Genomic DNA, 26908 nt, shown 5'->3' with positions numbered 1-26908 from the left:
AGCAAAAAATCGCTCCACTATGTGAAAAATGTGGCTGCAGTTTACCATCATTTGATTTAATTCAGTGCTGACTGATGAAACACTACTACCATAGAACACTACTGCCATAGTACCATAGAACACTACTGCCATAGTACCATAGAACACTACTGCCATAGTACCATAGAACACTACTGCCATAGTACCATAGAACACTACTGCCATAGTACCATAGAACACTACTGCCATAGTACCATAGAACACTACTGCCATAGTACCATAGAACACTACTGCCATAGTACCATAGAACACTACTGCCATAGTACCATAGAGACACTACTGCCATAGTACCATAGAACACTACTGCCATAGTACCATAGAGACACTACTGCCATAGTACCATAGAGACACTACTGCCATAGTACCATAGAGACACTACTGCCATAGTACCATAGAGACACTACTGCCATAGTACCATAGAACACTACTGCCATAGTACCATAGAACACTACTGCCATAGTACCATAGAACACTACTGCCATAGTACCATAGAACACTACTGCCATAGTACCATAGAACACTACTGCCATAGTACCATAGAACACTACTGCCATAGTACCATAGAATGCTACTGCCATACTACCATAGAACGCTACTGCCATAGTACCATAGAACACTACTGCCATAGTACCATAGAACACTGCTGTCATAGTACCATAGAATACTACTGCCATAGTACCATAGAGACACTACTGCCATAGTACCATAGAACACTACTGCCATAGTACCATAGAGACAATACTGCCATAGTACCATAGAGACAATACTGCCATAGTACCATAGAGACACTACTGCCATAGTACCATAGAACACTACTGCCATAGTACCATAGAACACTACTGCCATAGTACCATAGAACACTACTGCCATAGTACCATAGAACACTACTACCATAGTACCATAGAACACTACTGCCATAGTACCATAGAGACACTACTGCCATAGTACCATAGAACACTACTGCCATAGTACCATAGAACACTACTGCCATAGTACCACAGAACACTACTGCCATAGTACCACAGAACACTACTGCCATAGTACCATAGAACACTACTGCCATAGTACCATAGAGACACTACTGCCATAGTACCATAGAGACACTACTGCCATAGTACCATAGAGACACTACTGCCATAGTACCATAGAATACTACTGCCATAGTACCATAGAACACTACTGCCATAGTACCATAGAACTCTGCTGTCATAGTACCATAGAATACTACTGCCATAGTACCATAGAGACACTACTGCCATAGTACCATAGAACACTACTGCCATAGTACCATAGAGACAATACTGCCATAGTACCATAGAGACAATACTGCCATAGTACCATAGAACACTACTGCCATAGTACCACAGAACACTACTGCCATAGTACCATAGAACACTACTGCCATAGTACCATAGAGACAATACTGCCATAGTACCATAGAGACAAAATAAAAAATTATTCATTCCAATAGCCTGAACACTAGGGGGTTTATTTACCAAGTGTCGGGTTGTAAAACCCAACATTTCTGTTTGTGTTTATGACCGATATTTAAAAGGGCAGTGCTGTTACTAGCGATGTCTTGCCAGCCGTGTCTTACTTAGTGTTCACTCTAGGTCTGGCAGCAGACAGGGTGCCAGACCTAGAGATAGGGCACTTCTGCGCGCTCCAAAGATGCCGCGCGTCCGACAAGGGGGCATGGCCAAAGAAAAGGGGGCATATCTTTATTACGCGTCTCCTTTTCGTCACTCCTGGGGGCGTGCCCGGTACTTACGGTCATGCCGGGCAGCCCCCAAGCGCTGTGGTCACTGTGAATGCATGCGCCTGGCATCCATTCTCCCGACGGTGACCACTACGCCGCCGTTTTGTCCACCCGCGGGACACTACGACCCGTGGGTGGAGACAGAACCCGCAGAAATATGGCAGGGCGCGGCGCCCCGCTGAAACAGCCTAGCGGGAACGCTATTACTAGTGAAAGTACGGCCCCTTTAAATATCAGGAATAAGCACAATCAGTTTTACAACCCAACACTTCGTAAATAACCCCCCTAGGCGTTATGTTTACTGTACCTCTTGCCTAATATTGAAGGTACACCAAGGAACTCTAACTGTCATTAGGGCATCCGAGAGCTAAACTTGGCCTGGGCACTGGGGGGCGTGACCAAAACTGGAAGGTATGGCCACACCCCCTTGGAAAAAAAATTGACATTTTTCACCCTCAGCAGTTGACCCTAGCCCCCCGTCGGGCCCCTCCATCAGACACGCATCAAAGGTCTTTACTCGATTGCCTACTTATAGGTCCAGGCAATTTACATGGTGGACAGTGATACATTCTTCCAAGGCCAGACTTGCCATTTTGGTAAAGTTTAAGTTACAAAGCAAATGGCGGCCTCTAGTGGCTGGCGGTTAAAATGACAGATATAATATTTCTAACCCTGGCCCTCATTCAGAGCCGTTCGCTATTTGCGGTCGTTCGTTCAAAAACAAGGGGTGGCTATTCAAATGATCCGTTCGCAAATTGCAGTCTGTTCACACCTCTAAGTCTGAACGAGCGAGCAAAACATACGCTCGTTTATTTGGTAAAAACGCCCCCTGGCCGCTCGCACCATACGTCATGTCCGCTATTTATTAGATTAATCGAGTACATCGACCAGCGTATGAACTGCTCGCTATTCTTGTGGTTGGTGTTTGCTACCACAAATTTGCGAGCAGTTCTGGCTATAAAATAACCCAGTGACGTGGTCAATGACGCTGCTGTATTAATTATGCACACCCATAATACGCCCGTTTTGACCTTTAAGCACGCCTGCGTTCGGATCTCCACTCCCCATTTTCAAGCACCTTCCCCTGTTACCACCCACATACGCCTCATTCTGTCACTCAAAATAGCAGCCACTCGCTATATAGCGTACAAACGATTTTTGCCCGCACTGACTGGTTCGCGCATGCGTACTAAAAACCGTACGCATGCGCAGATGTGCAAACATCGCTCGGAACGAGCGTACTGCCGCTAACGAGCGGCTCTGAATGAGGGCCCCTATCCCTACCATGAAGTGTGGAGGAAGGATTATAATGCTGTTAGGTCACTTCTCACAGTGTTTCCATGATGCATGGAAATTAAATGTGATCAATGCCAAAATGTGAACTACTTTTTATAGTATTATATTCAAATTATCTTTATCCAAATACATTGATTTATTTTGTGGTCTGCTGTGATTTAACACAGGTGACCCTGCTTAAAACGCTGACTAAGGAGAAATATAACTTTAAGTGTGGGCGTTGGTTGGATCTGAATGAAGATGACAATGAGATTGTACGGGAGCTTGCAGGCGAGGGCCAGCTGGTGGCTAATGTGTTACCAGGTAAGATCCATTAGGAGGAATCTACTAAGGGCCGAATTTGAGATGGGCAAAGAAAAATGGAATTATTGGTCCCAAATATCCAATCTGCTAATTAGCATTTTTATCAAGTGAAAGCGATTTGCAGCTATTGATTACAAAAAGATAAAGTTGATTTCACCAAGAAATTTATTTTAGAAAATCTTTTCCCATTCATGTTAGTGGTGTTTCCAGCATATGCGCTACATATTGAAACCCCATTAAAATGAATGGGACTATTGTAATTAATGGGAAACTCACCATTTATTTCACGCTGGTTGATGATTTGGGGGTGAGGGGGGGGGGGGGGTACTGTGATTCTCTAGTTATAAATGGCTTTAGACAGTGCTTGTTATAGATTTCCTGCTTCCTTTTGTCTCTCACTTCCCAACTGGTGTTGATTCAATCTTGTGGAATTATTTGTGGTGATATCCGCAGCAATTCACTAACTCAATCTTTCATAGGTTCCCTCTATTCTATATATAACACTGATAAGCTGCTGTTTGAAGTGATTTCACAATTTCTATTTTGCTTGTAAACTTGGAAAACTGGTGTTAGGTTGATTTCCTATAGCGGATTTGGTGATCGATATTTGATTTGCAAATCCACCGACAAATCCTTTAAAAAAAATAGTGAATTTTATCTGAATTCCTGTCAGAGCTGTAACTGGGGTTGTCCGAGTGGTGCCAGGCTCCGTCCAAGACCTAAGGGGGCAGCACACTGCCATATGGCTAGCAGGCCCTAGAACCCTGCAGAGTCACCCAGAGTGTCCTTAGGATGCTCCATGCACTAACCCGCCCCATGAATATGATGTCACATGTTCATCGCCGTCACAGGGCGGAAAATTACCGTAGTACGGCACCGATTCCTCATATATCAAACTCCCATTGTGCTGTAGACTGTAAGCTTCTCTTCAGGCCCCTCTCACCTCGCTGTCTGTCTGTTAATGCCCCAGAGTATATATACTAAAGTGCAGGTTTTAGAAGTTGCCCATAGCAACCAATCAGATGCTACTTGTCATTTATTTAGCACCTTCTAGAACAGGGGTGAGGAACCTTTTTTCTGCCAAGAGCCATTTTGATATAAATAACATATTCACGGGCACGGCTCAGGCCACGCCCCCTCTGTGTGATGTCACACAGGGGTGGGGTCACATTCGCCGGTGATTACAGCAATGTCCGGGGCATCCGGAGGATGCTCTGAGGAGCTGTAAGGGCAGCAGTGCGACCGTCTGAAGGGTCCTAAGGATGCTCCAGGCGGCACTGCTGCATAGATTCTGGCTGCAGGGTGACATTCTAGGTACCCTGCTAGTCAGATGAGGCTGGCAGAAAAAAGCGCAGAGGGCCAAACCAAATGACTCCGCGGGCCTCGGGTTCTCCATCCCTGTTCTAGAAGATAATAGCTAGAATCTGATTGGTTGTTATGTGCAAAAACTCCACTTCTAAAAACCCGCACCTTAGTAAATGTACCGCAGTCTTGTTTATCACTGTGTCTGTCCCCAGTCGCAATAGAGTTTTCTGACCTCTTGGAAAATTAGAGAGCATGTGATGGATTTACAATTATGAGACTGCAGCTCCAGGCCAGCTCCGTTAATAGGCCCTTCCAGATTCTGCTGCTGGTAACCGGAGATAACTGTACAACTTTCCCCCTAGTTCTGTAATAGCGATAATTGTGTTCTCAGAAGCGAGGGACAATGATCTTACAGTGGCTGGTTCCTCTGTCTTCTTACACATGTAGTAAAGGGCAGGTGAACGGTGACCTTCTAGATTTTCAGAAGTGAAAGTTGATCCCGGAATGAATTATCCATCGGGAGTTTGCCAGCTGTCATTCCTTCGTAAGGTGTCCAATGGGGATGTTGTGTGTGGAATAGCCCAGTAGTGCACAAATGAGCCGGCACAGGAATCACCATCCAGGTTATCGATTTGCCCCCACAGTGGTGAAGTATCGAGTGACTGTTCACACCGGCAATGTGAGTGGGAGTGGGACTGATGCCAACGTGTTTATTTGCCTCTTTGGAGACATGGGCGACACAGGGGAGAGGTTCCTCATCGACTGCAAGAACAACATGAACAAGTTTGAGAAGGGCAATGTAAGTACGATAAGCACCAGTAGCGGCGCGGGGGAGGCGGGCTTTCTGCCCCAGCGATTCAATCCATTATACTTCAGCAATCAGTAAATACTGGCGGGTATCAGGGCTACAGCCTCAGTGCCTCACCCTGTCCTGATGGGTGGCTGGCACCATGGTCCCCCTTAGAGGGCAAAGTCCTGCTCTGGCTATTTATTATAAAAGTGTATTAGGTGAATAGGTAACTCAGGTAATGAGAGCATTGTCGCATAGTGCAGTCTGTGTACTGATAGAAGTCAGTGTTTGGGGACGTGGAATACACTACAACATGATGTCAGTGTGTACTGACGTATTTCTGACCCAGGAGAGCGTTTCCATCATCCGCAGGGCGATAAAACAATAAAACACGACAAATCGCGCGGCACTAAGACATATCGGAGATTTTCTCTGTCTAGTTTTTCTAAATGGAAATACCCTCACTGTATATACACTGCATGCAAGTACATGCTACTTGCACACATATATGTTCAATATGCAGAAATGCTATACACAAGTAGGGTAGAGTATATGTACGCAGCAATCTGTGCTCATTAGGCTATTATAATGCCTGCAAAACAAAGCGTAACGGTTGTGAATTGTCCAATTCTACAGCCATGTTCAGTTTTGGTTCAGTATTTGCCATAGGGCTTAAATTAATTAAATTAATAAATAAATAGCAATGCTGATCATTTAGACCAACTGAAACTCTCACATATTTATCACTGGTATTAGACGTATTTATCCCCGGTATTAGACATATTTATCCCCGGTATTAGACATATTTATCCCTGGTATTAGACTTAAATATCCCCGGTATTAGACATATTTATCCCCGGTATTAGACATATTTAGCCCCGTTATTAGACATATTTATCCCCGGTATTAGATGTATTTATCCCCGTTATTAGACATATTTAGCCCCGTTATTAGACATATTTAGCCCTGGTATTAGACGTATTTATCACCGGTATTAGACGTATTTATCCCCGGTATTAGACGTATTTATCCCTGGTATTAGACGTATATATCCCCGGTATTAGACATATATATCCCTGGTATTAGACATATTTATCCCCGGTATTAGACATATTTATCCCTGGTATTAGACATAAATATCCCCGGTATTAGACATATTTATCCCTGGTATTAGACATAAATATCCCTGGTATTAGACATATTTATCCCCGGTATTAGACATATTTATCCCCGGTATTAGAAATATTTATCCCCGGTATTAGACATATTTATCCCTGGTATTAGACGTATTTAGCCCCGGTATTAGACATATTTATCCCCGGTATTAGACATATATATCCCCGGTATTAGACATATTTAGCCCCGGTATTAGACATATTTATCCCCGGTATTAGACGTATATGTCCCCGGTATTAGACGTATTTATCCACGGTATTAGACGTATATATCCCCGGTATTAGACATATTTATCCCCGGTATTAGACATATTTATCCCTGGTATTAGACATAAATATCCCCGGTATTAGACATATTTATCCCCGGTATTAGAAATATTTATCCCCGGTATTAGACATATTTATCCCTGGTATTAGACATATATATCCCCGGTATTAGACATATTTAGCCCCGGTATTAGACGTATATATCCCCGGTATTAGACGTATTTATCCACGGTATTAGACGTATATATCCCCGGTATTAGACGTATTTATCCCCGGTATTAGACGTATATATCCCCGGTATTAGACATATTTATCCCCGGTATTAGACGTATTTATCCCCGGTATTAGACGTATTTATCCCCGGTATTAGACGTATATATCCTCAGTATTAGACATATATATCCCCGGTATTAGACGTATTTATCCCAGGTATTAGACATATTTATCCCCGGTATTAGACAGAATATAACGAAGGAAGGAATTACAGATGTGTCCTTCTACATCTTTGCTGCGTACGCTGCAAATCACACCACACATGGCGCGAGAATGCGCCCGCGAGCGGATACGCGCACTGTGTTCGCACCCACAACTCCATAGGATTGCATGGTGTGATCGCAGTGCGCGCCATTGCGTACCATAGCGTACGTTGCTGCGGGTAAACGCATGGCGCGATGCGTGCGCACATTTGTAGCGCGGTCAGCAAGGATGTAGGAGGACACATTATACTACAAATATAATTGTAAACGGCAATAAAGACAATATATATGCATTTGTGCGGTGTATAATCAGCAGGCTTATTTTTAAATAAAATCTCTTTTTATAAATAAATGGCTGTACCCAATACATGTAATATATCATTCAGTTTAAATATAATTATTATCCCTTATATCGTGTCACGTTTTATTAGTACTGATGTCAGACCGACTGTATATACACACACATCCTAGCAGTCAGCCCCTATGATAAAGCTGTTGCTGTGTTTGCCTGTATCAGCTGTTGGCGAACAAGAACTCCCAGCATGCTCTGCCAATTTAATCTCATGGACACTGATATGGAGCCTGCAGACTCCATATTTTCTGTTACATCTGTTCCCTAAAGGGAAGCTACTACATAGGGATGCGGTTAAGACGCTGGAAGCTCGACCAGGGACTGAAGATAGGCGTCTAAATCCTGACGCCTATCTTTAGCCCGACCCTGAAATCCCGACGCCTGGCATCCTGAACGAACTTAAGCTGGGGCTGTCTAGCTGTTAGCCGTGGAGGCGGGAGGGTTAGGTTTAGGCACCCCCGGGGGGACTTAGGGTTAGACCCCCCCCGGGAGGGTTAGGTTTATGGTGTGGGAAGGGGGGTTAGGGTTAGGCACCACTAAGGGAGGGATAGGGGAGGGTTAGGGTACTTACCAGCCCTAGGCCTGTATTCAATTTGAAGCGAAAATATATTTTTGCGTGTTTTTGGCGAAAACCTTTCGCGGAAAGTCTTTGCAATGTAATAGGCGAAAAAGTTTCGCCTATGAGTAGCAGGCGGAAAAAAGTGCAGAATTGGAGTTTTGGGGTGCAACGTTGCGGGAACCCCCGTGCAGCCTTCAGACAGTCCCCCAAAGGTAAACTGTGTCAAAAAAATAAAAAGAAAACACTTAAGGACACCCCAAAATAACACTTTGAATTTGGGGGCGAAAAAAAAAAAATGTTGGGGGACAAAGTTAAAAACTAGCGAACTTGACTCCAGGTGTTTTTTCCATTGCAGGGGCTTGCGGCAGGTGGATTTTTCAAATTTTTTAAAACGTAACTTTAGCAACTTTAAAATATTGCTGTCCCGCATTTTCAAGTACCCCAAATTTGCTGGGATAAGTTATTTTCTGCCAAAAATACTCCTGAATACTATTCTTCACCACGTCTAGAAAAACGCTATTTAGCAGCTATTGAGCCAGTTTAAAAACACCAAATACCTTCAGCAAGCCAAATTGGGGGATATCATAGCTAACCCCCATGTCAGAGGATCTTTTGGGGGGGTGTCAGGCTGATTTCCCCAAACCTGACAGTACTTTCCGCTTGTTTAAGTTTCGCCGGGTCCCGTTTTTGCCTACTTTCAAATTGAATACGGGGATAAGCGGGCATGCGCGCGATACTTTTCCGCCTGCAAAACACGTGATGTAGGCGAGTAGTCCGGGAGGCGAAAAAGTATCGCGGGTCCGCTCAAATTGAATACGGCTCCTAGTCGGGATCTGCACTGTTCAGGCTTCCGGCGTCGGTATTTGGTCCTCCGGGATTAGATCCGGCGGCATCACATACCGATTCCACTATATAGACGTGCCAATGTAATATGTTAGGCATTCTTTGGCATTGGTGTCTTCGTGCCTGTGATTATACCGTCAGGTTACATTGCATTCTAATGATGTCTTTAGGCCATTACTGTACCTACATAAGTGTGTAATAGAGCCGTACTGATCTGCTTCTGCTCTCTGCAGGCTGATGAGTTCATCATTGAAGCTGTGGATCTAAAGCAAGTGCGGAGGGTCCGTATCGGGCATGATGGGAAGGGAGGGGGCTGCGGCTGGTACCTTGACAAGGTGGTAGTAAGAGAAGAGGGAAAACCAGAGACCGAGGCTGTGGAATTTCCTTGCAACAGGTAAAACAGAACCTAGAAGACAGTAGAGACTTTATAATGTACAAGTCACATGTGAGTAATATCTGTGTAAACGGCGAGCTCTGACGTCACCTTGGATTTACGTGACCGGTATAAAAACCTTTGGCCTGATTTGGAGTAGCACCGTATGTCAGTGTCGGCCGCAGTTAAGTGATTTTTTGCTACAGCGTTGGCGCCTAAGTCGCACAGTGCATGCATCCCACATTATGTACGCACAGAAGCGCAGTTACGATTGAGACTTGTGGTATAACAAAATGTATTGGAAATGTACGGATCGCTCCTGTGTGCTTACAGGTAGGTGGTTAATCAGACGCACGAAAATGGTTCATCTTATGGGCGTGGGATTCCGGTCAGATGGTCAACAGTAACCATGTCAGCACCACAATGTCGACATGGTTCAACCATGCTTTCCGACAATCTGGCTGTCCCCTCCAGGGGAACTAGGTAGGCACAGTGGAGAGGGGGGGGGGGGGTTTGGCGTGACTGCTGCGCAATGCAGAGATCACCAGCATTTTGAATCGGGCAGGGCCACAATGACGCGATACACTGCAAATTGCATTATCCCCCCCTCCACCACCACTGCTGGGCGAGAGGGGTGTGTGTGGAGGTGGTGCAGGGGGGGGGGGTTTGGGGTAGGCGGACGAGTGGCGACCAGCCGGAAGTGCCATACGATTTTCGGGAGCCTCCCGGTCGTTCCAGGGGAGTAGGCAGGTATAGGTTCAGCATATCGACAGGCACCATGCTGACATCCTCAGAATGTTGACATGTTCACAATGTCAACATCTGAAATGTCGCCATGTGAAATAGCACCCTCTGGTCTGTATCTCAGCAGTTTGTTGCATCAGCTGTGTGTGCTAGAAGCACCAGAGCAGAGAGCGACACCCCAGGCAGGAGAGAGGAACTTACACGGGTTGTGACAGGTGCAGGGTGCTAGAATGAACACTAATCATCTGTGTAGACCTGATGAATGGTGACATGGTCACAGCCGACATGCTAAGCATGCTGATAGTTTGACTATGTTGACATTTGAATGCATTTTGACATAATTGTCGACCAATCACAGCTCACCCTGGGCGTGTTATGGACGTGTTATGGGAGTGTCGCTGAAGTGGCTGCATACACACTCACATCGTAGGCCGTACCCTGATGGATAACCTGCACTTACATTACAGCTGGTGTTAGTTTCCATGGTGCAACCAATAGTGGCATCTAAAGGCCCAGCAGTCAGTATTACAGTGCCCCAGTCCTCGCACAGTCAGACTCTGCTTGTACACTGGGAGAAGGGCTGATACCAGCATTAGCATATAGACGCAGACACGACTACGCTAAAGTGGACGAATCAGAATTAGCCCCTTTATGTGGCGATTAAATTGCTCAGCTGTAATATATTTATCCTTTACAATAGGTGATACATTGAGTCACATTTAATACACAAGTGGCATCAATCATTTCTGGCTGAACTGCTCGTAGTTACTGTAATACAACAAGTTATTTAGGGTAAATGCTGTTTATACTTACAAACGTTGCCATACCCACTACGGTGCCCTGGGAGGGCGATTCACAATCCTGCAGTCCAGGCGCTGTGTTGTGAGGTCATCAATTTGCCGTTTTGAGCGTTTGGGGGGGGGGGGGGTGACTGGGGAGTGGTGGGAGGAATACAGGCCTGTTTGTCCGTTTAAACGCTGTTGCTTTTGGTGAGTATAAATTAGCCGCTGTGATTGCATGCGCAGCTTGAGCGCCCCCTGCGTGCGAGGAGACTTGTAGTGCCTGAGGCTGCTCAGACATGCTGTCATTGTTGCGTGAGTGGCCGATGTGCGTCGATGGTACCGATGTTTATGCAGGAGTTGTGACATCGGACGGGTGTGAGAAAGCAGCAGTGAGCGTAGAAATCCCGACGCGTATTATCAAACCCACGCAGAAATCCCGGTGCCCGGCTTCCCGATCGTAGTTTCAGGAGCGGATAGCTGCAGGGGGGAGGGTTAGGTTTAGGGGCTCCCGGGGGGAATTAGGGTTAGGCACCCCCCGGTGGGGTTAGGGTTAGGCTAGGGGAAGGAGGGGTTAGGGTGAGGCACCCCCAGAGGGAGGTTAGCGTTAGGCACCCCTGGCATGGTTAGGTTTAGGGTGGGGGGATGAGAGGTTAGGTTTAGGCACCCCCAGGGGGGGAGATTAGGGTTAGGCTCTAGGGGGGAGGTTAGGGTTAGACATCCCTAAAGGAAGGTTAGGAGGGGAGAGGGGAGGGTTAGGTGATTTTCTTACCTCCGTCGGGATCTCCTGCTGCTGGCCTTCCGGCATCGGTATTTCATCCGCCGGGCTTAGGTCCGACGCTATGACATACCGATTCCAGTCTTAGGCCCTGATTCAGAGCCGCTCGCGAGCGCTGTGCTCTCGCAAGCGGCCGATGTTTATGCACTCTGCATGCGCGAGCCCCGCCGAGCAACTGAAGTTCAGTCACTACGGGGCTCGCAACAAGACGGGCCGGCTGTCGATGGTGAGTGACAGCTCGCCCCGTTTTCTGGGCGGGTAGGGGGGGTGGCTGGACAAACGCAGGCATTCCCTTAGGAACGCCTGGCGTTTGTAGGGAGGTCTTACTGACATCACTATTGATGTCAGTAGTGGACTTCCTGCTCTGCCCTGTTAGAGCAGGAAGTCCACTCGGCCTTGCGGCAGCCTAGACCCTACCGTAGGGTCTCGTCGCAAGGCCAATGGTCGATCGTGATTATCGCGATGGTCTCCTGGCCGCTCGCACAAGCTGTGGGTAGTCTCCCACAGCTTTGCGAGCGGCTGGAGAACAAAATTTTTTTTGAAAAAAACGCCCACAATCCCGGCGAGCGGCCAGCGGCAGCGAATGGTTCCATGTGTTCCTCTGAGACGGCTGACATCAAACATTGGTCTGTACATCAGCAATACGCCTCTTCACCTGCTACAGCAGGGGTGGGGAACCTCAGGCCTGGGGGCCGTATAAGGCCCTCGTAATCATTTGGTCTGGCTCTCTGAGCTTTTTTCTGCTAGCACCCTGCAGCCAGTATCTATGCAGCAGTGCCGCCTGGAGCATCCTTAGGACGCTTTAGACAGTCACACCTCTGCCTTACAGTTCCCCAGAGCATCCTCAGGATGCTCCGGGCATTGCTGTAATCACCGGCTATTGTGGCCCCACCCCTGTATGACATCTCACTGAGGGGGCGTGGCCTGCACCAGGCCCGCAAATAATGTTATATATATCAAAGCGGCCCTTGGCGGAAAAAATGTTCCCCACCACTGTGCTACAGTATTGTCAGAGATTACAACCTGGCCAATATGGCCACTATACCAGATGTGGCACTGCTCAGTAACGTCAGGCTGAAAACCGGACTGCGTTGTGGGCCAGGATTACAATAAGGGGCAGTAGTCATAGGGGATATGACCTAGGGATCTGGATATGAACTTAGACAGAGGGAGACAACTGAAATCTCGGGGTGTAAGTGGGGTGAAACGGGCAGTGGTGACGTAAGTTTTGGGTGTGGAAATGAAGCATGGTGGCCGGACACACATGGGGGTGGGTGTTTAAAAAGGGAGCGGGCGATTTGGGCTTTCAGTGTGCCAGAAATGTCCACGTGTTGGTGAAAGTCAGCATATGAATAGATGAGCGCTGCTCAGAATGATATCATTATAACGTTGTCTTCTGCTTACTAAACAGGTGGTTTGATAGAAATGAGGATGACGGACACATCATTCGGGAGCTGGTTCCAATCGGGGACTCGCAGAACCTGAGAAGTGAGTGTGTCGTATAGAGATGGCTGCTTGTAGTGCAATATGTATAACGTGTGGGTAAGATGTGTGTGTGTGTGGGGGGGGGGGGGCTTTGATGTATAACGTGTGGGTAAGAGGTGTGTGTGTGTGTGGGGGGTTTGATGTATAACGTGTGGGTAAGAGGTGTGTGTGTGTGTGGGGGGTTTGATGTATAACGTGTGGGTAAGAGGTGTGTGTGTGTGTGGGGGGGGGCTTTGATGTATAAAGCGTGGATAAGATGTGTGTGTGTGTGTGGGGGGGGTTTGATGTATAACGTGTGGGTAAGAGGTGTGTGTGTGGGGGGGGGCTTTGATGTATAAAGCGTGGATAAGATGTGTGTGTGTGGGGGGGGGGGTTCTGTGCTTTTGACATCAGAGGGGTACATTAGGCACCAGCACTTACAGCTAGAACAGTTCAGAGCTGGCGATAATGGGGCTCAGTCAATCCCATGGTGGCGCTTTGAAATTTAAGGAGAGCGCTCCTCCCCGTCCCACTGGGGTGATTGGGTGACTCAGAAAATATTGCATAGAGCAAGCTAACCACATAAATACACCTCAACGCGTTTCACCACCTTCAGTGAGTACCAGTAGAGGAGTGTGAAGGTTCTATTTAATATAATTAGACACATGTAACATTCTTGTTTTTGGATGTTTTTAATAAAATATCCATAAACAAGATACAGTAGACAACTTAGATTCCTGTTATCATTTTAAAGTAGATCTGTGCTATCTATTACATTACATTATGTATGTATTGTATTAGAATATCCTTACAAATAACTAAGGATCACATAGGCTTGAGGTTACCAAAAAGGTTAAAAAGAAAGGGGCAGACTGGATAGGCCAATAGATTCTTATCTGCTGTCAAATTCTGTTATATATATGAATTCATTAACTTTATACCATTGATCAGTTCATGAACTAGGTTATTTCTCTATAGATCACCAGCATTACCGTTAACCTTACTTATTTGTTTTTTCTTACAAATTGACATTTAAATGGGGTTGGCTTATCCCTCCCTAATTTTGGTTTTAGCAGCTTGTTGGTTGTCGTATACTGTAGTGCCAATGTGCGGAACCAGGTGGCATGCATAGAATACACAAGTGCCCATGTCTGCATCATTAATGGTGAACAGTTATTTATAACAATGTGGTTCATAAGGACATGATCTGTATTAAAGATACCTTGCCGGTGCTGTCGTTCAGGGTGCAGGGCCCTGGGTCCTACGCTCTGGGCAGTGCTTCACTTCCTAGATCCGGTGCCAAGGCGGGCACAAGGAGACATAACCACCACATCATGTGCCCAGGTGTATAGAGCGGCAGTGGCCGGACTCCTTACACAAGAGCCATGGCTACCAAATCGCAGTATAGTCTTGAGGCTTCTCCACTAAGGACATTACGAGGTCGTCCACTCGGACACCATTCATCCTGGGAGGGAGGGATCGCCTTTGACCTGGCATCACTGCCCTAGATGTGCTGAGAATATGTCATAGCAGCGGTTTCTTGTGGGCATGGGGCCTAGATTATGCCTTTGTGAGAGTCTATCAGCACAATTTTGTTTTTATACACGAGGTGGAGAATCGTTTTTGCTGTGTTCCCCCGGAGGTCTTCTAAATGTACTTGATGCCTAATAGTGAACACTCTTGTTACACATAAAATAAATAATATAAAACATGGACGCTTCGAGGATGCTCTCTACTGTGGCTTCTTTAGTGAACGCAATGTGCGCTTTCTCGGGACGCAGTTGCGGGCTTCTCTGCACCTGATTCTTTACGCTATTATCTTGATTTTAGCCTGTTGTAGTTTGTCTCAATGTTGAAATCCTGACTTCGCCCTTCTTTGTTCTCATGTCATGTCCCCTCGGCTCTCACAGGCATCAGCTATCACTTCCAGATTAAGACCGGAGATGTGAGCGGCGCTAGCTCCGATTCCAGAGTCTTTGTCAAGCTATACGGCGAGAAGGGAGACACCAACAAACAGTTCCTGCTCGTCTCCGACAACGATCTGGCCGACAACTTTGAGAGAGGGCGGGTTGACAACTTCACCATAAACACCATAGACATTGGGAAGGTAAGAGACATGTTTGTGATATGGTATAGGTAGGATCTATAATTATCTCTGCTCATCACTGACAGGCACCTTATGCTCGGTGTAAGCAGATCCCAGATTAGGGGCCACATGGGCCTGGGGTTGAATATAGTCAAAGGCCTGTTGTGGGAAGTGGAGGTGTGACCACTGCTGTGTGGGTTTGACCACTGCTGTGTGGGTGTGACCAGTGCTGTGTGGGTGGGACCAGTGCTGTGTGGGTGGGACCAGTGCTGTGTGGGTGGGACCAGTGCTGTGTAGGTATGACCAGTGCTGTGTGGGTGTGGCCAGTGCTGTGTGGGTGTGACCAGTGCTGTGTGGGTGTGACCAGTACTGTGTGGGTGTGACCAGTGCTGTGTGGGTGTGGCCACAGCAGTGTGGGTGTGACCAGTACTGTGTAGTTGTGACCACAGCAGTGTGGGTGTGACCAGTACTGTGTAGGTATGACCAGTGCTGTGTGGGTGGGACCAGTGCTGTGTGGGTGGGACCAGTGCTGTGTAGGTATGACCAGTGCTGTGTAGGTATGACCAGTGCTGTGTGGGTGTGACCAGTGCTGTGTGGGTGTGACCAGTGCTGTGTGGGTGTGACCAGTGCTGTGTGGGTGTGGCCACAGCAGTGTGGGTGTGACCAGTACTGTGTAGTTGTGACCACAGCAGTGTGGGTGTGACCAGTACTGTGTAGGTATGACCAGTGCTGTGTGGGTGTGACCGGTGCTGTGTGGGTGTGATCAAAGCAGTTTGGGTGTGGCCAGGGCAATGTGGGTGAATTATCACAGATCTCTTGTTACATAAATGTTTTACCATATTGAAGAAATATCTGTTTGGTATAAGTTTTGTAGTAAAGATGTATCTCCATTTATATAGTATGGTCTCCTGATTAGATGGCCATACCGCAATACTGTATCTAAGCACACATGGGTCCACAATTCACCTCTGGGCTCTTCATATGCCACAGCGGTACTGAAAGGATGAAAGTAAATCACAGTGCCCCCTGCTGGTGATGTTGCCATTGCTTGTATTGCTGTAATGTTTTATTTAATGCATCCATCAGGCTTTTAGCGATGAGCTAAAATATTAGCCATCAAAAGTCCCCTTAAAAACCAGCATAATCTCATAGAATGAAGGACTGTCCCTCATGAGGGTCAGCAGTCTGCACCCTCCAGCTGCTGTGGAGCAAGAGACCAGCTGGTCATGCACCTACTTCTCATTACAGAACTCCAAACCCCTCGTTATCTGCTCTATCTGGGCATTAGCTGCCCTGTGGGCCCATTGTGTACTGTGCATTATTGGTTCTGTCCCGGCTATGTGGATGGGACGGAGCCAAAAGTGTAAATCCATTTATGTGACCAGCTCTGGGTAGCTCTAAAAAATGCAGTGCATTTTGTGATTCCACTTGCGTCCAAATCTGAATAATGGTGTAGTATACACACGGTCAGATTTCCCTGGTCGATTTGAACGATAACTATATCGATATATCGTTATCGTTCAAATCGACCAGTTTCTGGCCCCTTCAAACCATGGTCGATGCGCGGGCACGGATGGTCGATATCGACCAGGTTAGCCTGTTTACTATAGGGACACTCGTTATAGTAGTTGGGGGGTTGATGCATGTGTTGGATGTTTGATATCGAACATCCAGCACATGCAGGACGATTAGATAACGATCATTATCGTTATCTGATCGTCTCCAAGTCTGACCGTGTGTATGCACCATAAGGCTCAATGTGTTCTTCATTCTCACTACTGTTCTCTTTATTTTGGTGTAAGGAGGAGCAGAAGAAATGCACAATGTTGTCATGTATCAGCAGCAGGGCTGAATTAGACAGACCGCCATGCACCCTTTGTAATTAGCATTTTCAAATAAAACATGCACAATGCACCATACCCTGCATGAATAATCTTTATTTTGCTGGTTACTTGTTAAACCATTTCTAACTTATACCTCGTCTGGCTCTGATGAAGGGGATCACTTACTTATATGAAAATCCCAGCCCTTTAATTTTGTAATAATAAAATAGGTCACATCAGTCGCCCTCTCCCGTCTTTTCAACTAAATTACCTTTGTGCTCATTCATTATTGCTTCCGCCTCCGGGGGAGGGGGGGGTGTAGTCGTCATCTCGGCGCACACAATGCCGGTGGTCAGAATTCACGACAGCAGTGAGAACCTCAGCTCCAGAATCTTGACGACGGCGATCCCGAGGGTGAGTATTAAGGTTAGGGGTTAGGGTTAGGCACTAGAGCACAGGTTCTCAAACTCGGTCCTCAGGACCCCAAAAGGTGCATGTTTTCCAGGTCTCCTCACAGAATCACAAGTGAAATAATTAGCTCCACCTGTGGATTTTAAAATGCGTCGGTGAGTATTGACTACACCTGGGCACCTGCTGGGTGACCTGGAAAACGTGACCTGTGTGGGGTCCTGAGGACTGAGTTTGAGAACCACTTAGAGGGAGGGTTAGTGGGAGGGTTAGGCTCTAGGAGGAGGGTTAGGCTGCGAGGGGGAGGTTAAGGGTTAGGCTGTGGGAGGGAAGGGAGAGGGTTAGGCTGCGAGGGGGAGGGTTAGGTTGAAGCTGTGGGAGGGAAGGGCTAGGGTTAGGGGTTAGGCACTAGGAGGAGGTTTAGGCTGCAATGGGGGGGGTTAGGCTGTTGGAAAAGAGGGGTTAGGCTAAGGGTTAGAATACGTACCTAAATGCGTTGGGATTTCCACTGTTGAGATTACGCTCCCAGGATTCTGACCACCGGCATTTTCAGTGCCGGAATCACGTACCCAACCTGGGGGGAGTTACATGTTCATTATGTACATAATGTGGGGTAAGTGTGTGTGTCACAACCTGCTTAGTAGTGCCCCTCTTGTTACTCCGACACCAGATACCAACTTGTATTTATTCCGATTAGATTAACAAGCTGCTCATCGGCCACGACAACGTGGGAATTCGCGCCGGATGGTTCCTAGCCAACGTGGTGGTTCAGGTCCCGGCACACGGCAAGCAGTACATGTTCCCATGCAACCGCTGGCTTTGCAAGGATGAGTGCGATGGCAAAGTGGAGGTGGAAGTGTACGCCAGCGAGGTCATTGACATTGAAAAGCGTAAGTGCGATGACATGTACGGTGCAAGTAGGGCATTACCTGTAACTCCCGAGGTTGCGAGGTACACTCAGTATTTGTACCAGGAGGAGATATGTTATCTGGAATCTCATTAAAAAGCAGGAAAAGTATTAGAAAAATAATTGCTGCAGCTTTATGGTAACAGACCACACAGATACTGTACGGCGTGTCTCTGTCTACAGTCACTGTGAGGAGCTCTGCTAGACTATATGATAGTGACAGAAAGCCAGGGCAGTGGCACTGATTCAGAGCCGGACGCTCTTTCAGAGCGCTCGCTCTGACTCGGGGCGGCATTTTTTTTGTACCGCCTCCTGGCCGCTCGCTAAGCTGTGGGTGACCACCCACAGCTTTTGCGAGTGGCCAGGTGATGGTCGCGATGGTCGTGACCATCGGGCTTGCGACGAGACCCTTGTGGTAGGGTCTCGTCCATCGCAAATCCCAGTGGACTTCCTGCTCTAATAGAGCAGGAAGTCCACCTACTGACATCACTAGTGATGTCAGTAGGGCCGCCCACAAACGGAACGGTTTTTGTTTGTCCAGCCACACCCCCCTGTCCGCCTCCAAAACGGGGCGAGCTGTCAATCTCAATCGACAGCCGCCCCGTTTTGGTGCGAGACCCGTAGCGACGGAGCAGTGCATGTGCAGGGGGTACGCATCGACCCGCTTGCGAACGGGTCTGAATCAGCCTCAGTGTACGAGAAACACAGGTATCATTTTCTAGTGTACTTGATTACTTTATAACATTTTTGCTAGAAATTATGGAAAAGTATTTTACTCAGAAAATCCTAAATCTGGATAATATATTTTTTATTTTTAAGAATTATCCTTTGGAAGTTGGAGGCACCTGATTTGTGGTCACACATTGTTGTCTCACAACTTTTATACATTAAGGCCAGGATAGACACCACCATGACATATTTTGTTTTATTATTATTATGCTTTGGTATCGATATTTAGCTGTTATTTATATGTTCTTTTCCTTAAAAAGAAAACAAAAAAAAACATTAAAATGAATTATTATTGTGTTTTACATGTTCATTATTACACTATTTTATTATTGTTTTTTAAACAGCAAAACAAAAGAGGATAACATTAGCATATATACTACCACGGAACATGATTGGCGTAGAAGCGGGGTCTGTAGGTGGATCCGGGCACCCTGCATAGGGGATGTAGTTAGGAAGCTGGCGTTCGTAATGATGGCTTCCTGACTGTAAAATCCCGGCATGGGTATAATGATAGGTATCTAAAATCCCGACTCCTATTACCAGCCCCATGCCGAAATCCCGACGCCCGGCATACCATTCGTAGATAAGCTAGGTGTCAGGAGCGCTTAGCTGCGGGGGGGGGTTAGGATCAGGGACTCCCAGGGGGACCTAGGGTTAGGCAATCCCCACCCCTTAGGCCATGAGAAGGGGGGGTTAGGGTCAGGCACCACCGGGGGGGAGGGGGCGGTTAGGTTTAGGCGCCACCCCGGGAGGTTTAGGGTGCGGGGAGGGGCGGTTAGTTTTAGGCACTAGGGGTGGAGGTTAGGATTAGGTATCCCTAAGGGAGGGTTAGGGTCTGCATTGTACTCTAGTAACCAGAGATTGGGGTCTGCATTGTACTTTAGCCACCAGAGATTGGGGTCTGCATTGTACTCTAGTCATCAGAGATTGGGGTCTGCATTGTACTCTAGCCACCAGAGATTGGGGTCTGCATTGTACTCTAGCCACCAGAGATTGGGGTCTGCATTGTACTCTAGTCATTAGAGATTGGGGTCTGCATTGTACTCTAGTCAATAGAGATTGGGGTCTGCATTGTACTCTAGTCATCAGAGATTGGGGTCTGCATTGTACTCTAGCCACCAGAGATTGGGTCTGCATTGTACTCTAGCCACCAGAGATTGGGGTCTGCATTGTACTCTAGCCACCAGAGATTGGGGTCTGCATTGTACTCTAGTCACCAGAGATTGGGGTCTGCATTGTACTCTAGCCACCAGAGATTGGGGTCTGCATTGTACTCTAGTCACCAGAGATTGGGGTCTGCATTGTACTCTAGCCACCAGAGATTTGGGTCTGCATTGTACCCTAGCCACCAGAGATTGGGCTCTGCATTGTACCCTAGCCACCAGAGATTGGGGTCTGCATTGTACTCTAGTCACCAGAGATTGGGGTCTGCATTGTACTCTAGCCACCAGAGATTGGGGTCTGCATTGTACTCTAGTCACCAGAGATTGGGGTCTGCATTGTACTCTAGTCACCAGAGATTGGGGTCTGCATTGTACCCTAGCCACCAGAGATTGGGGTCTGCATTGTTCTCTAGTCACCAGAGATTGGGGTCTGCATTGTACTCTAGCCACCAGAGATTGGGGTCTGCATTGTACTCTAGTCACCAGAGATTGGGGTCTGCATTGTACTCTAGTCACCAGAGATTGGGGTCTGCATTGTACTCTAGCCACCAGAGATTGGGGTCTGCATTGTACTCTAGTCATCAGAGATTGGGGTCTGCATTGTACTCTAGTCACCAGAGATTGGGGTCTGCATTGTACCCTAGCCACCAGAGATTGGGGTCGGCATTGTACTCTAGTCACCAGAGATTGGGGTCTGCATTGTACCCTAGCCACCAGAGATTGGGGTCTGCATTGTACTCTAGCCACCAGAGATTGGGGTCTGCTTTGTACCCTAGCCACCAGAGATTGGGGTCTGCATTGTACCCTAGCCACCAGAGATTGGGGTCTGCATTGTACTCTAGCCACCAGAGTTTGGGGTCTGCATTGTACTCTAGCCACCAGAGATTGGGGTCTGCATTGTACTCTAGCCACCAGAGATTGGGGTCTGCATTGTACTCTAGCCACCAGAGATTGGGGTCTGCATTGTACTCTAGTCACCAGAGATTGGGGTCTGCATTGTACTCTAGCCACCAGAGATTGGGGTCTGCATTGTACTCTAGCCACCAGAGATTGGGGTCTGCATTGTACTCTAGTCACCAGAGATTGGGGTCTGCATTGTACTCTAGTCACCAGAGATTGGGGTCTGCATTGTACTCTAGCCACCAGAGATTGGGGTCTGCATTTAGAAGGTGTGATATATCTCCCCCATTATGTGCAATGGCTGCTCTGGGCTCTCTGCATGGTTACTACTGTGCATGGTGTCCGGGACATTGTTGTGTAACAGTTACCTAATAACTATCCCATGGTTGTAGGGGTCCCTTGGGTCTCATGGGGGTCTTTAAGTGCCAAGACTTTGTTCCATTATTGCATAAGCGTTGCTGGGGTCATTTTTGCTTAGGGAAATGTCTCTGTCCCTCACTCCGCGCTCCTTCATTGCAGAGTGCCTGATACAATGGACGCACTGTTCCGGGTATTATCCGGTTACTTCTTGGGTGATCCTCTGGTGACTTGGGATCATCTTACGGTTCACCAGGGAAAACGTTTTCATTCCAACCCCAAATTGGGTCTGTGCTACGTGCTCAGGCTCTCATTAATAATGCACTACCCCTGCTGGCTACAAGTGCAGCGTATTACTATAATATGTCTATGACTTGTACAATGAGGACGTATCAGTAATAATGTTGCTGCTATTGAGTGTGTAAGTGTAGTGCCCCAGGAGACCCTCAAATAAACAACTGTGACAAAAAACAGGGAACACTCAGCGCAAACAAACTAGGTCAGTACGAGGACAACAATAAATATGTATATAATTAGTACACAGACTCAGCTATTAGTTCTAAAAGGAAGTCAGTGTTCATACGTACAGGTGATTGGGCCCATATGCCACACTCACTTTACCCCAAAACCATATCTTTGTGTACGTCATCTTTAGGGCTTAGAATCAGACAGTCCAATGCACTGATATAGGCGGAAACGTTTCTCCAATGAATGGCAGGCGGAAATAAATGCAAAATCTCTATTTTGAGGTGCAAATGTGGGGAATTGATTCAGAACCCTCTGGACACCCCCCAAAAAACTGATCGGCCAAAAAAAAACTCACCTTAGAACACCCCAAAAAAGACATGTCATATTTGAGGTGAAAATGTAAAAAGTAAGGAGACAAGGCTAAAAAGTAGCAAAATAGGTTTCTTGGGGGGCTGTATGGAGGGGGCCAGGTGTTTTTAGGATTGCAGGTGCATGCAGCAGATGGATTTTACACATTTTTAAAAGTGCACTTTAGAGACACAAATATGCTAGCACCCATTTTCAACTACCCCATATTTGGACTATTTATTATTCCAAAAAATAATGTTTTCTATCATTCTTCGCCACTTTTACAAATATGCTTCTAGAAAGCTTTTTACACAGATTAAGAACACAAAGGATAAGGCATCTAAGTATAGGAAGAGAAGACATTGGGCCTGATTCAGAGCCGTTCGCTATTTGCGGTCGTTCGTTCAAAAACAAGGGGTGGCTATTCAAATGATCATTTCGCAAATTGCAGTCTGTTCACACCTCTAAGTCTGAACGAGCGAGCAAAACATACGCTCGTTTATTTGTTAAAAACGCCCCCTGGCCGCTCGCATCCTACGTCATGTCCGCTATTTATTAGATTAATCGAGTACATCGACCAGCGTATGAACTGCTCGCTATTCTTGTGGTTGGTTTTTGCTACCACAATCTTGCGAGCAGTTCTGGCTATAAAATAACCCAGTGACGTGGTCAATGACGCTGCTGTATTAATTATGCACACCCATAAAACGCCCGTTTTGACCTTTAAGCACGCCTGCGTTCGGATCTCCACTCCCCATTTTCAAGCACCTTCCCCTGTTACCACCCACATACGCCTCATTCTGTCACTCAAAATAGCAGGCATTCGCTATATTGCGAGCACATGAATTTCGGCCGCACTGACTGGTTCGCGCATGCGTATAACGATCCGTACGCATGCGCAGATGTGCGAACATCGCTCGGAACGAGCGTACTGCCGCTAGCGAGTGGCTCTGAATGAGGGCCATTGTATCAGTTTGGAAAACTGACTATACACAAAATTAGTCACTGCATTTTTTGATACAATTTGCTACTTCCTTCTAGGAGCTGATGAAGACATTTAACCTTCTAAAATAATTATTTGCAACATAAATAACAGAACAAACTATAATAAGTAATGTACCACTGTGCTACTAAACACTGATCATATTGAAAAAATTACAAATTGACAATGGTTTTGATCTGCATATTTTATTGTACACATTAATTTTCATCTCTTTTGCACAATTCTATCTTTTTATATTTCACCATCTTAGCAAATTTAATATAGTGAGATTTTATTGCATACCTATTAAAAATATTACATTTTAAATTACCAACGTGGGTCCCAGTGCACCCATTAAAGCTACTTACTTTTCTTCTTTGTATATGTGATTTCTATAATGTTTAAGTAGTGGGTAGCACCTCAGCAAGCTTTATATTTATTCTGTCGATACAGATAAATTGATTAACAGCTAATTAGAGAGAGGAGAAACGAAACTGTTAACTATTAAAAACAAAATAGATAGCTGGTGCAGGATTTGTGCTCTATTTGTAACACCTGTACGTATGAATACTGACTTCCTTTTAGAACTAATACCTTATTTTGTGTACTACTTATATATATATTATTTGTTGTCCTCGTACTGACCTATTTTGTTTGCGCTGCGTGTTCCCTGTTTTCTCTCACGATTGGGCGCCTGCGTAAGCAGACGAGGCCTTACCATACCAGCCCAAGCGTGCGTTATGTGCAAAGAACTTGAAGGAAAGAAAAAGTTAGCTTCACGTCTGTATGACGTTGATGTCGGGCTGCCAAAACCGGCGGGTGCTGTTTTACTAAATGAACCACGAAAATAGGGGTGCATATATCAGTGTACGTTACATACAAAAAAAGAGAAGTTCTGTTAATAGACCCCCTTTCGTATATATATTTTTCTCCTAAAAATTATGAATATTTACACATCCTCTAATGATAAATGATTTACCGATATGTAAACTTAGATGGGAGAGAATATCATTTACTTGCGTGAAATTCGTTACTGTGAGGACGTTGCAAAACTACAGCTCCCATCCTCTTCATCCGATTGGGAATTGTAACATATATGACGTTTCTAGTGTGGTGTAGAACTTGGAACCTGTTCTGTTTTCTCTGCAGTTATTAATTTTGAGGTTATTGTAACCACCGGGAATGTCCGCGGAGCAGGTACCAACGCCAATGTCTTTATGCAGCTTTACGGGGACTGCGGGAAGACGGAGGAGACCTTCATTCGGAGCCGCTCAAATGACTTTGAGAGAGGAGCTGTTGATATATTTAAGGTTTGTCTGCACAGGAGTCAGTGTATCTATACTAATATACGGGAAGTGATAGATTGGAGAGGGATAAACTACCAGCCACTCAGCTCCTCACTGTCATGTTACAGGCTGAGGGCCTGATTCAGCAGTGGACAGAGGGCCTGATTCAGACCTGCTCGCGAGCGATATTCGCTCGCGAGCGGGTCGATGGTGGCCCGGTGCGCATGCGCACCTGACGGAGCCGGCTACGTCGTGCGCATGCGCGAGACCCGGATAGCGACGGGGAAGCCATCGCTCCAAGTCTCGCTACAAAGGGGGTGTGCTGTCGATGTTGAGTGACAGCACGCCCCTTTGGTGGGCGGGCCGGGGGCGTGTCTGGCCAGACAGAGGCGTTCCCATGGGAATGCCTTCCGTCTGGGGCCGGCCCCACTGACATCACAAGTGATAGAGCCAAAAGCACTCTTGGGCTTGCGGCAACGAGACCCTACCGCAAGGGTCTCGTGGCAAGCCCGATGGTCTTGAACATCGCGACCATCATCATGGACGCTCGCATAAGCTGTGGGTGGTAACCCACAGCTATGCGAGCGGCCAAGAGGCCGCACCATTAAAAAAATAATAACGCCCTGATTCAGAGCGGGCGCTCGTTCAGAGCGTCCGGCTGTGAAGCAGGCCCAGAATTGCAAAGCTGCACGTCAGCAGCTTTGCAATTTCGTCCTTACAAATATGGTAATGCAGCAGGAGACGCTGCGTTAGATGATCCGCAATACCATCGGCTGACTAAGTTACCCATGGGGTAACTAGCGCGCACTGCTGAATAAGGCCCTGTGTTTAAAAAATTACAGTTAGGAGCTGATTGGTTGGTAGTTTATCACTCTCCAGTTTATCACTTTTCAAGTACATCTTAGTACTTCTGCCCCCCCCCCCAATGAAAAAGACAAAAGTGCTACGTTATTTTCCTATTACGTCTGTTACAAGCTTCAATCCTATTTAATGTTATGCAAAGTACTTCCATGTTATGCTTTTATTATTATTGTTATGCTTTTATATAATTGGGATTGCAGATAGAAGCGGTCGATGTCGGCAAAATCCTGAAGCTGAGGATCGGTCACGACGGAAAAGGCTTCGGCGACGGATGGTATTTGGAATCGGTTGAGATCAAGCGGATAGGGGTGCAGATGCTGCCGGTGGCACAGCCCGCGGACAAGAAGAAGAAGCCCAACAAGAAGAAGAAGCCCACCAAGGAGGAGGAAGAGCTGGAGCCCATGGAGGTGGTGGAGTCCTACAAGTTTGAGTGCAAAAGGTGGCTGGCGCGCGGAGAAGGCGACGGGGAACTGGTGGTGGAACTTCTGCCCCAGGACTCATCCGGACTGGAAGGTATAAAAAGTGTAATAGAATAATATAACCCCCCAAAGTCAGAGATTGTGCACATTCCCCATTCTAACACCATGATTTGCGGAGTGAGGCGAATTATTACATGTGCTCTGTACATCGCTGCATAGTAGGGAGGTGCTATACACAGGAGCACCGAGGGGCGGGGGGGGGGGGCCTGGGCCAGCTGCTGAGGGGTACAGATGTCCCCAATTGCAGCGATTTTACATTGATTATTTTTGGAAAGGGGTCGTGTGGTCACGCTTTTCGGATTGGCCACTCCGGATTCAGGGCCTGATTCACAGCCGGACGCTCTGACAAGAGCGCTCGCTCTGAATCAGGGCCGTCCTACCTAAAATTGGAGCGGCCTCCTGGCCGCTCGAATAGCTGTGGGTGACCAGCCACAGCTTATGCGAGCGGCCAAAAAGATGGTCGCCATGGTCAAGACCATCGCGACTATCGGGATTGCCACGAGACCCTTGCGGTCTCATTGGCCGCAAGCCCGGAGTGCTTTTGGCTCTATCAGAGCCATGGGAACGCCTCCGTCTGGGCAGCCACGTCCCCGGCATGCCCACCAAAGGGGGCGTGCTGTCACTCACCATTGACAGCACGCCCCCTTTGGTGCGAGACCCAGAGCGACGGCTTCCTCGTCACTATCCGGGTCTCGCGCATGCGCACGACGGCGAAGCCTCCATCATGCAGATGCGCACTTGGGCAACATCGACCCGCTTGCGAGCTCTCATCGCTCGCGAGCGGGTCTGAATTAGGCCCTCAGTACCCG

The 26908-nt window shown here is 47.0% G+C and overlaps 1 protein-coding gene across 1 annotated transcript in view; it reads left to right on the top strand.

Annotated features, from left to right (window-relative positions):
• The window catches only part of LOXHD1 (lipoxygenase homology PLAT domains 1), a 365669-nt gene that overhangs the window by 238361 nt on the left and 100400 nt on the right, over positions 1 to 26908 (top strand). Inside the window, exons 18-25 of the mRNA XM_088476506.1 lie at positions 3262 to 3397; positions 5347 to 5501; positions 9398 to 9558; positions 13250 to 13326; positions 15213 to 15409; positions 18317 to 18509; positions 24623 to 24783; positions 25821 to 26133. Of these exons, the coding sequence (XP_088332632.1) occupies positions 3262 to 3397; positions 5347 to 5501; positions 9398 to 9558; positions 13250 to 13326; positions 15213 to 15409; positions 18317 to 18509; positions 24623 to 24783; positions 25821 to 26133 (1393 nt within the window). The remainder of the gene's footprint in view (positions 1 to 3261; positions 3398 to 5346; positions 5502 to 9397; positions 9559 to 13249; positions 13327 to 15212; positions 15410 to 18316; positions 18510 to 24622; positions 24784 to 25820; positions 26134 to 26908) is intronic.

This window comes from Taudactylus pleione, unplaced genomic scaffold, assembly GCF_031769625.1.
Source record: "Taudactylus pleione unplaced genomic scaffold, aTauple2 ptg000189l, whole genome shotgun sequence".
NCBI classification, from domain to species: domain Eukaryota; kingdom Metazoa; phylum Chordata; class Amphibia; order Anura; family Myobatrachidae; genus Taudactylus; species Taudactylus pleione.
The sequence above is the reverse complement of the archived record's forward strand: the minus strand, read 5'-3'. Positions and strand labels throughout refer to the sequence as shown.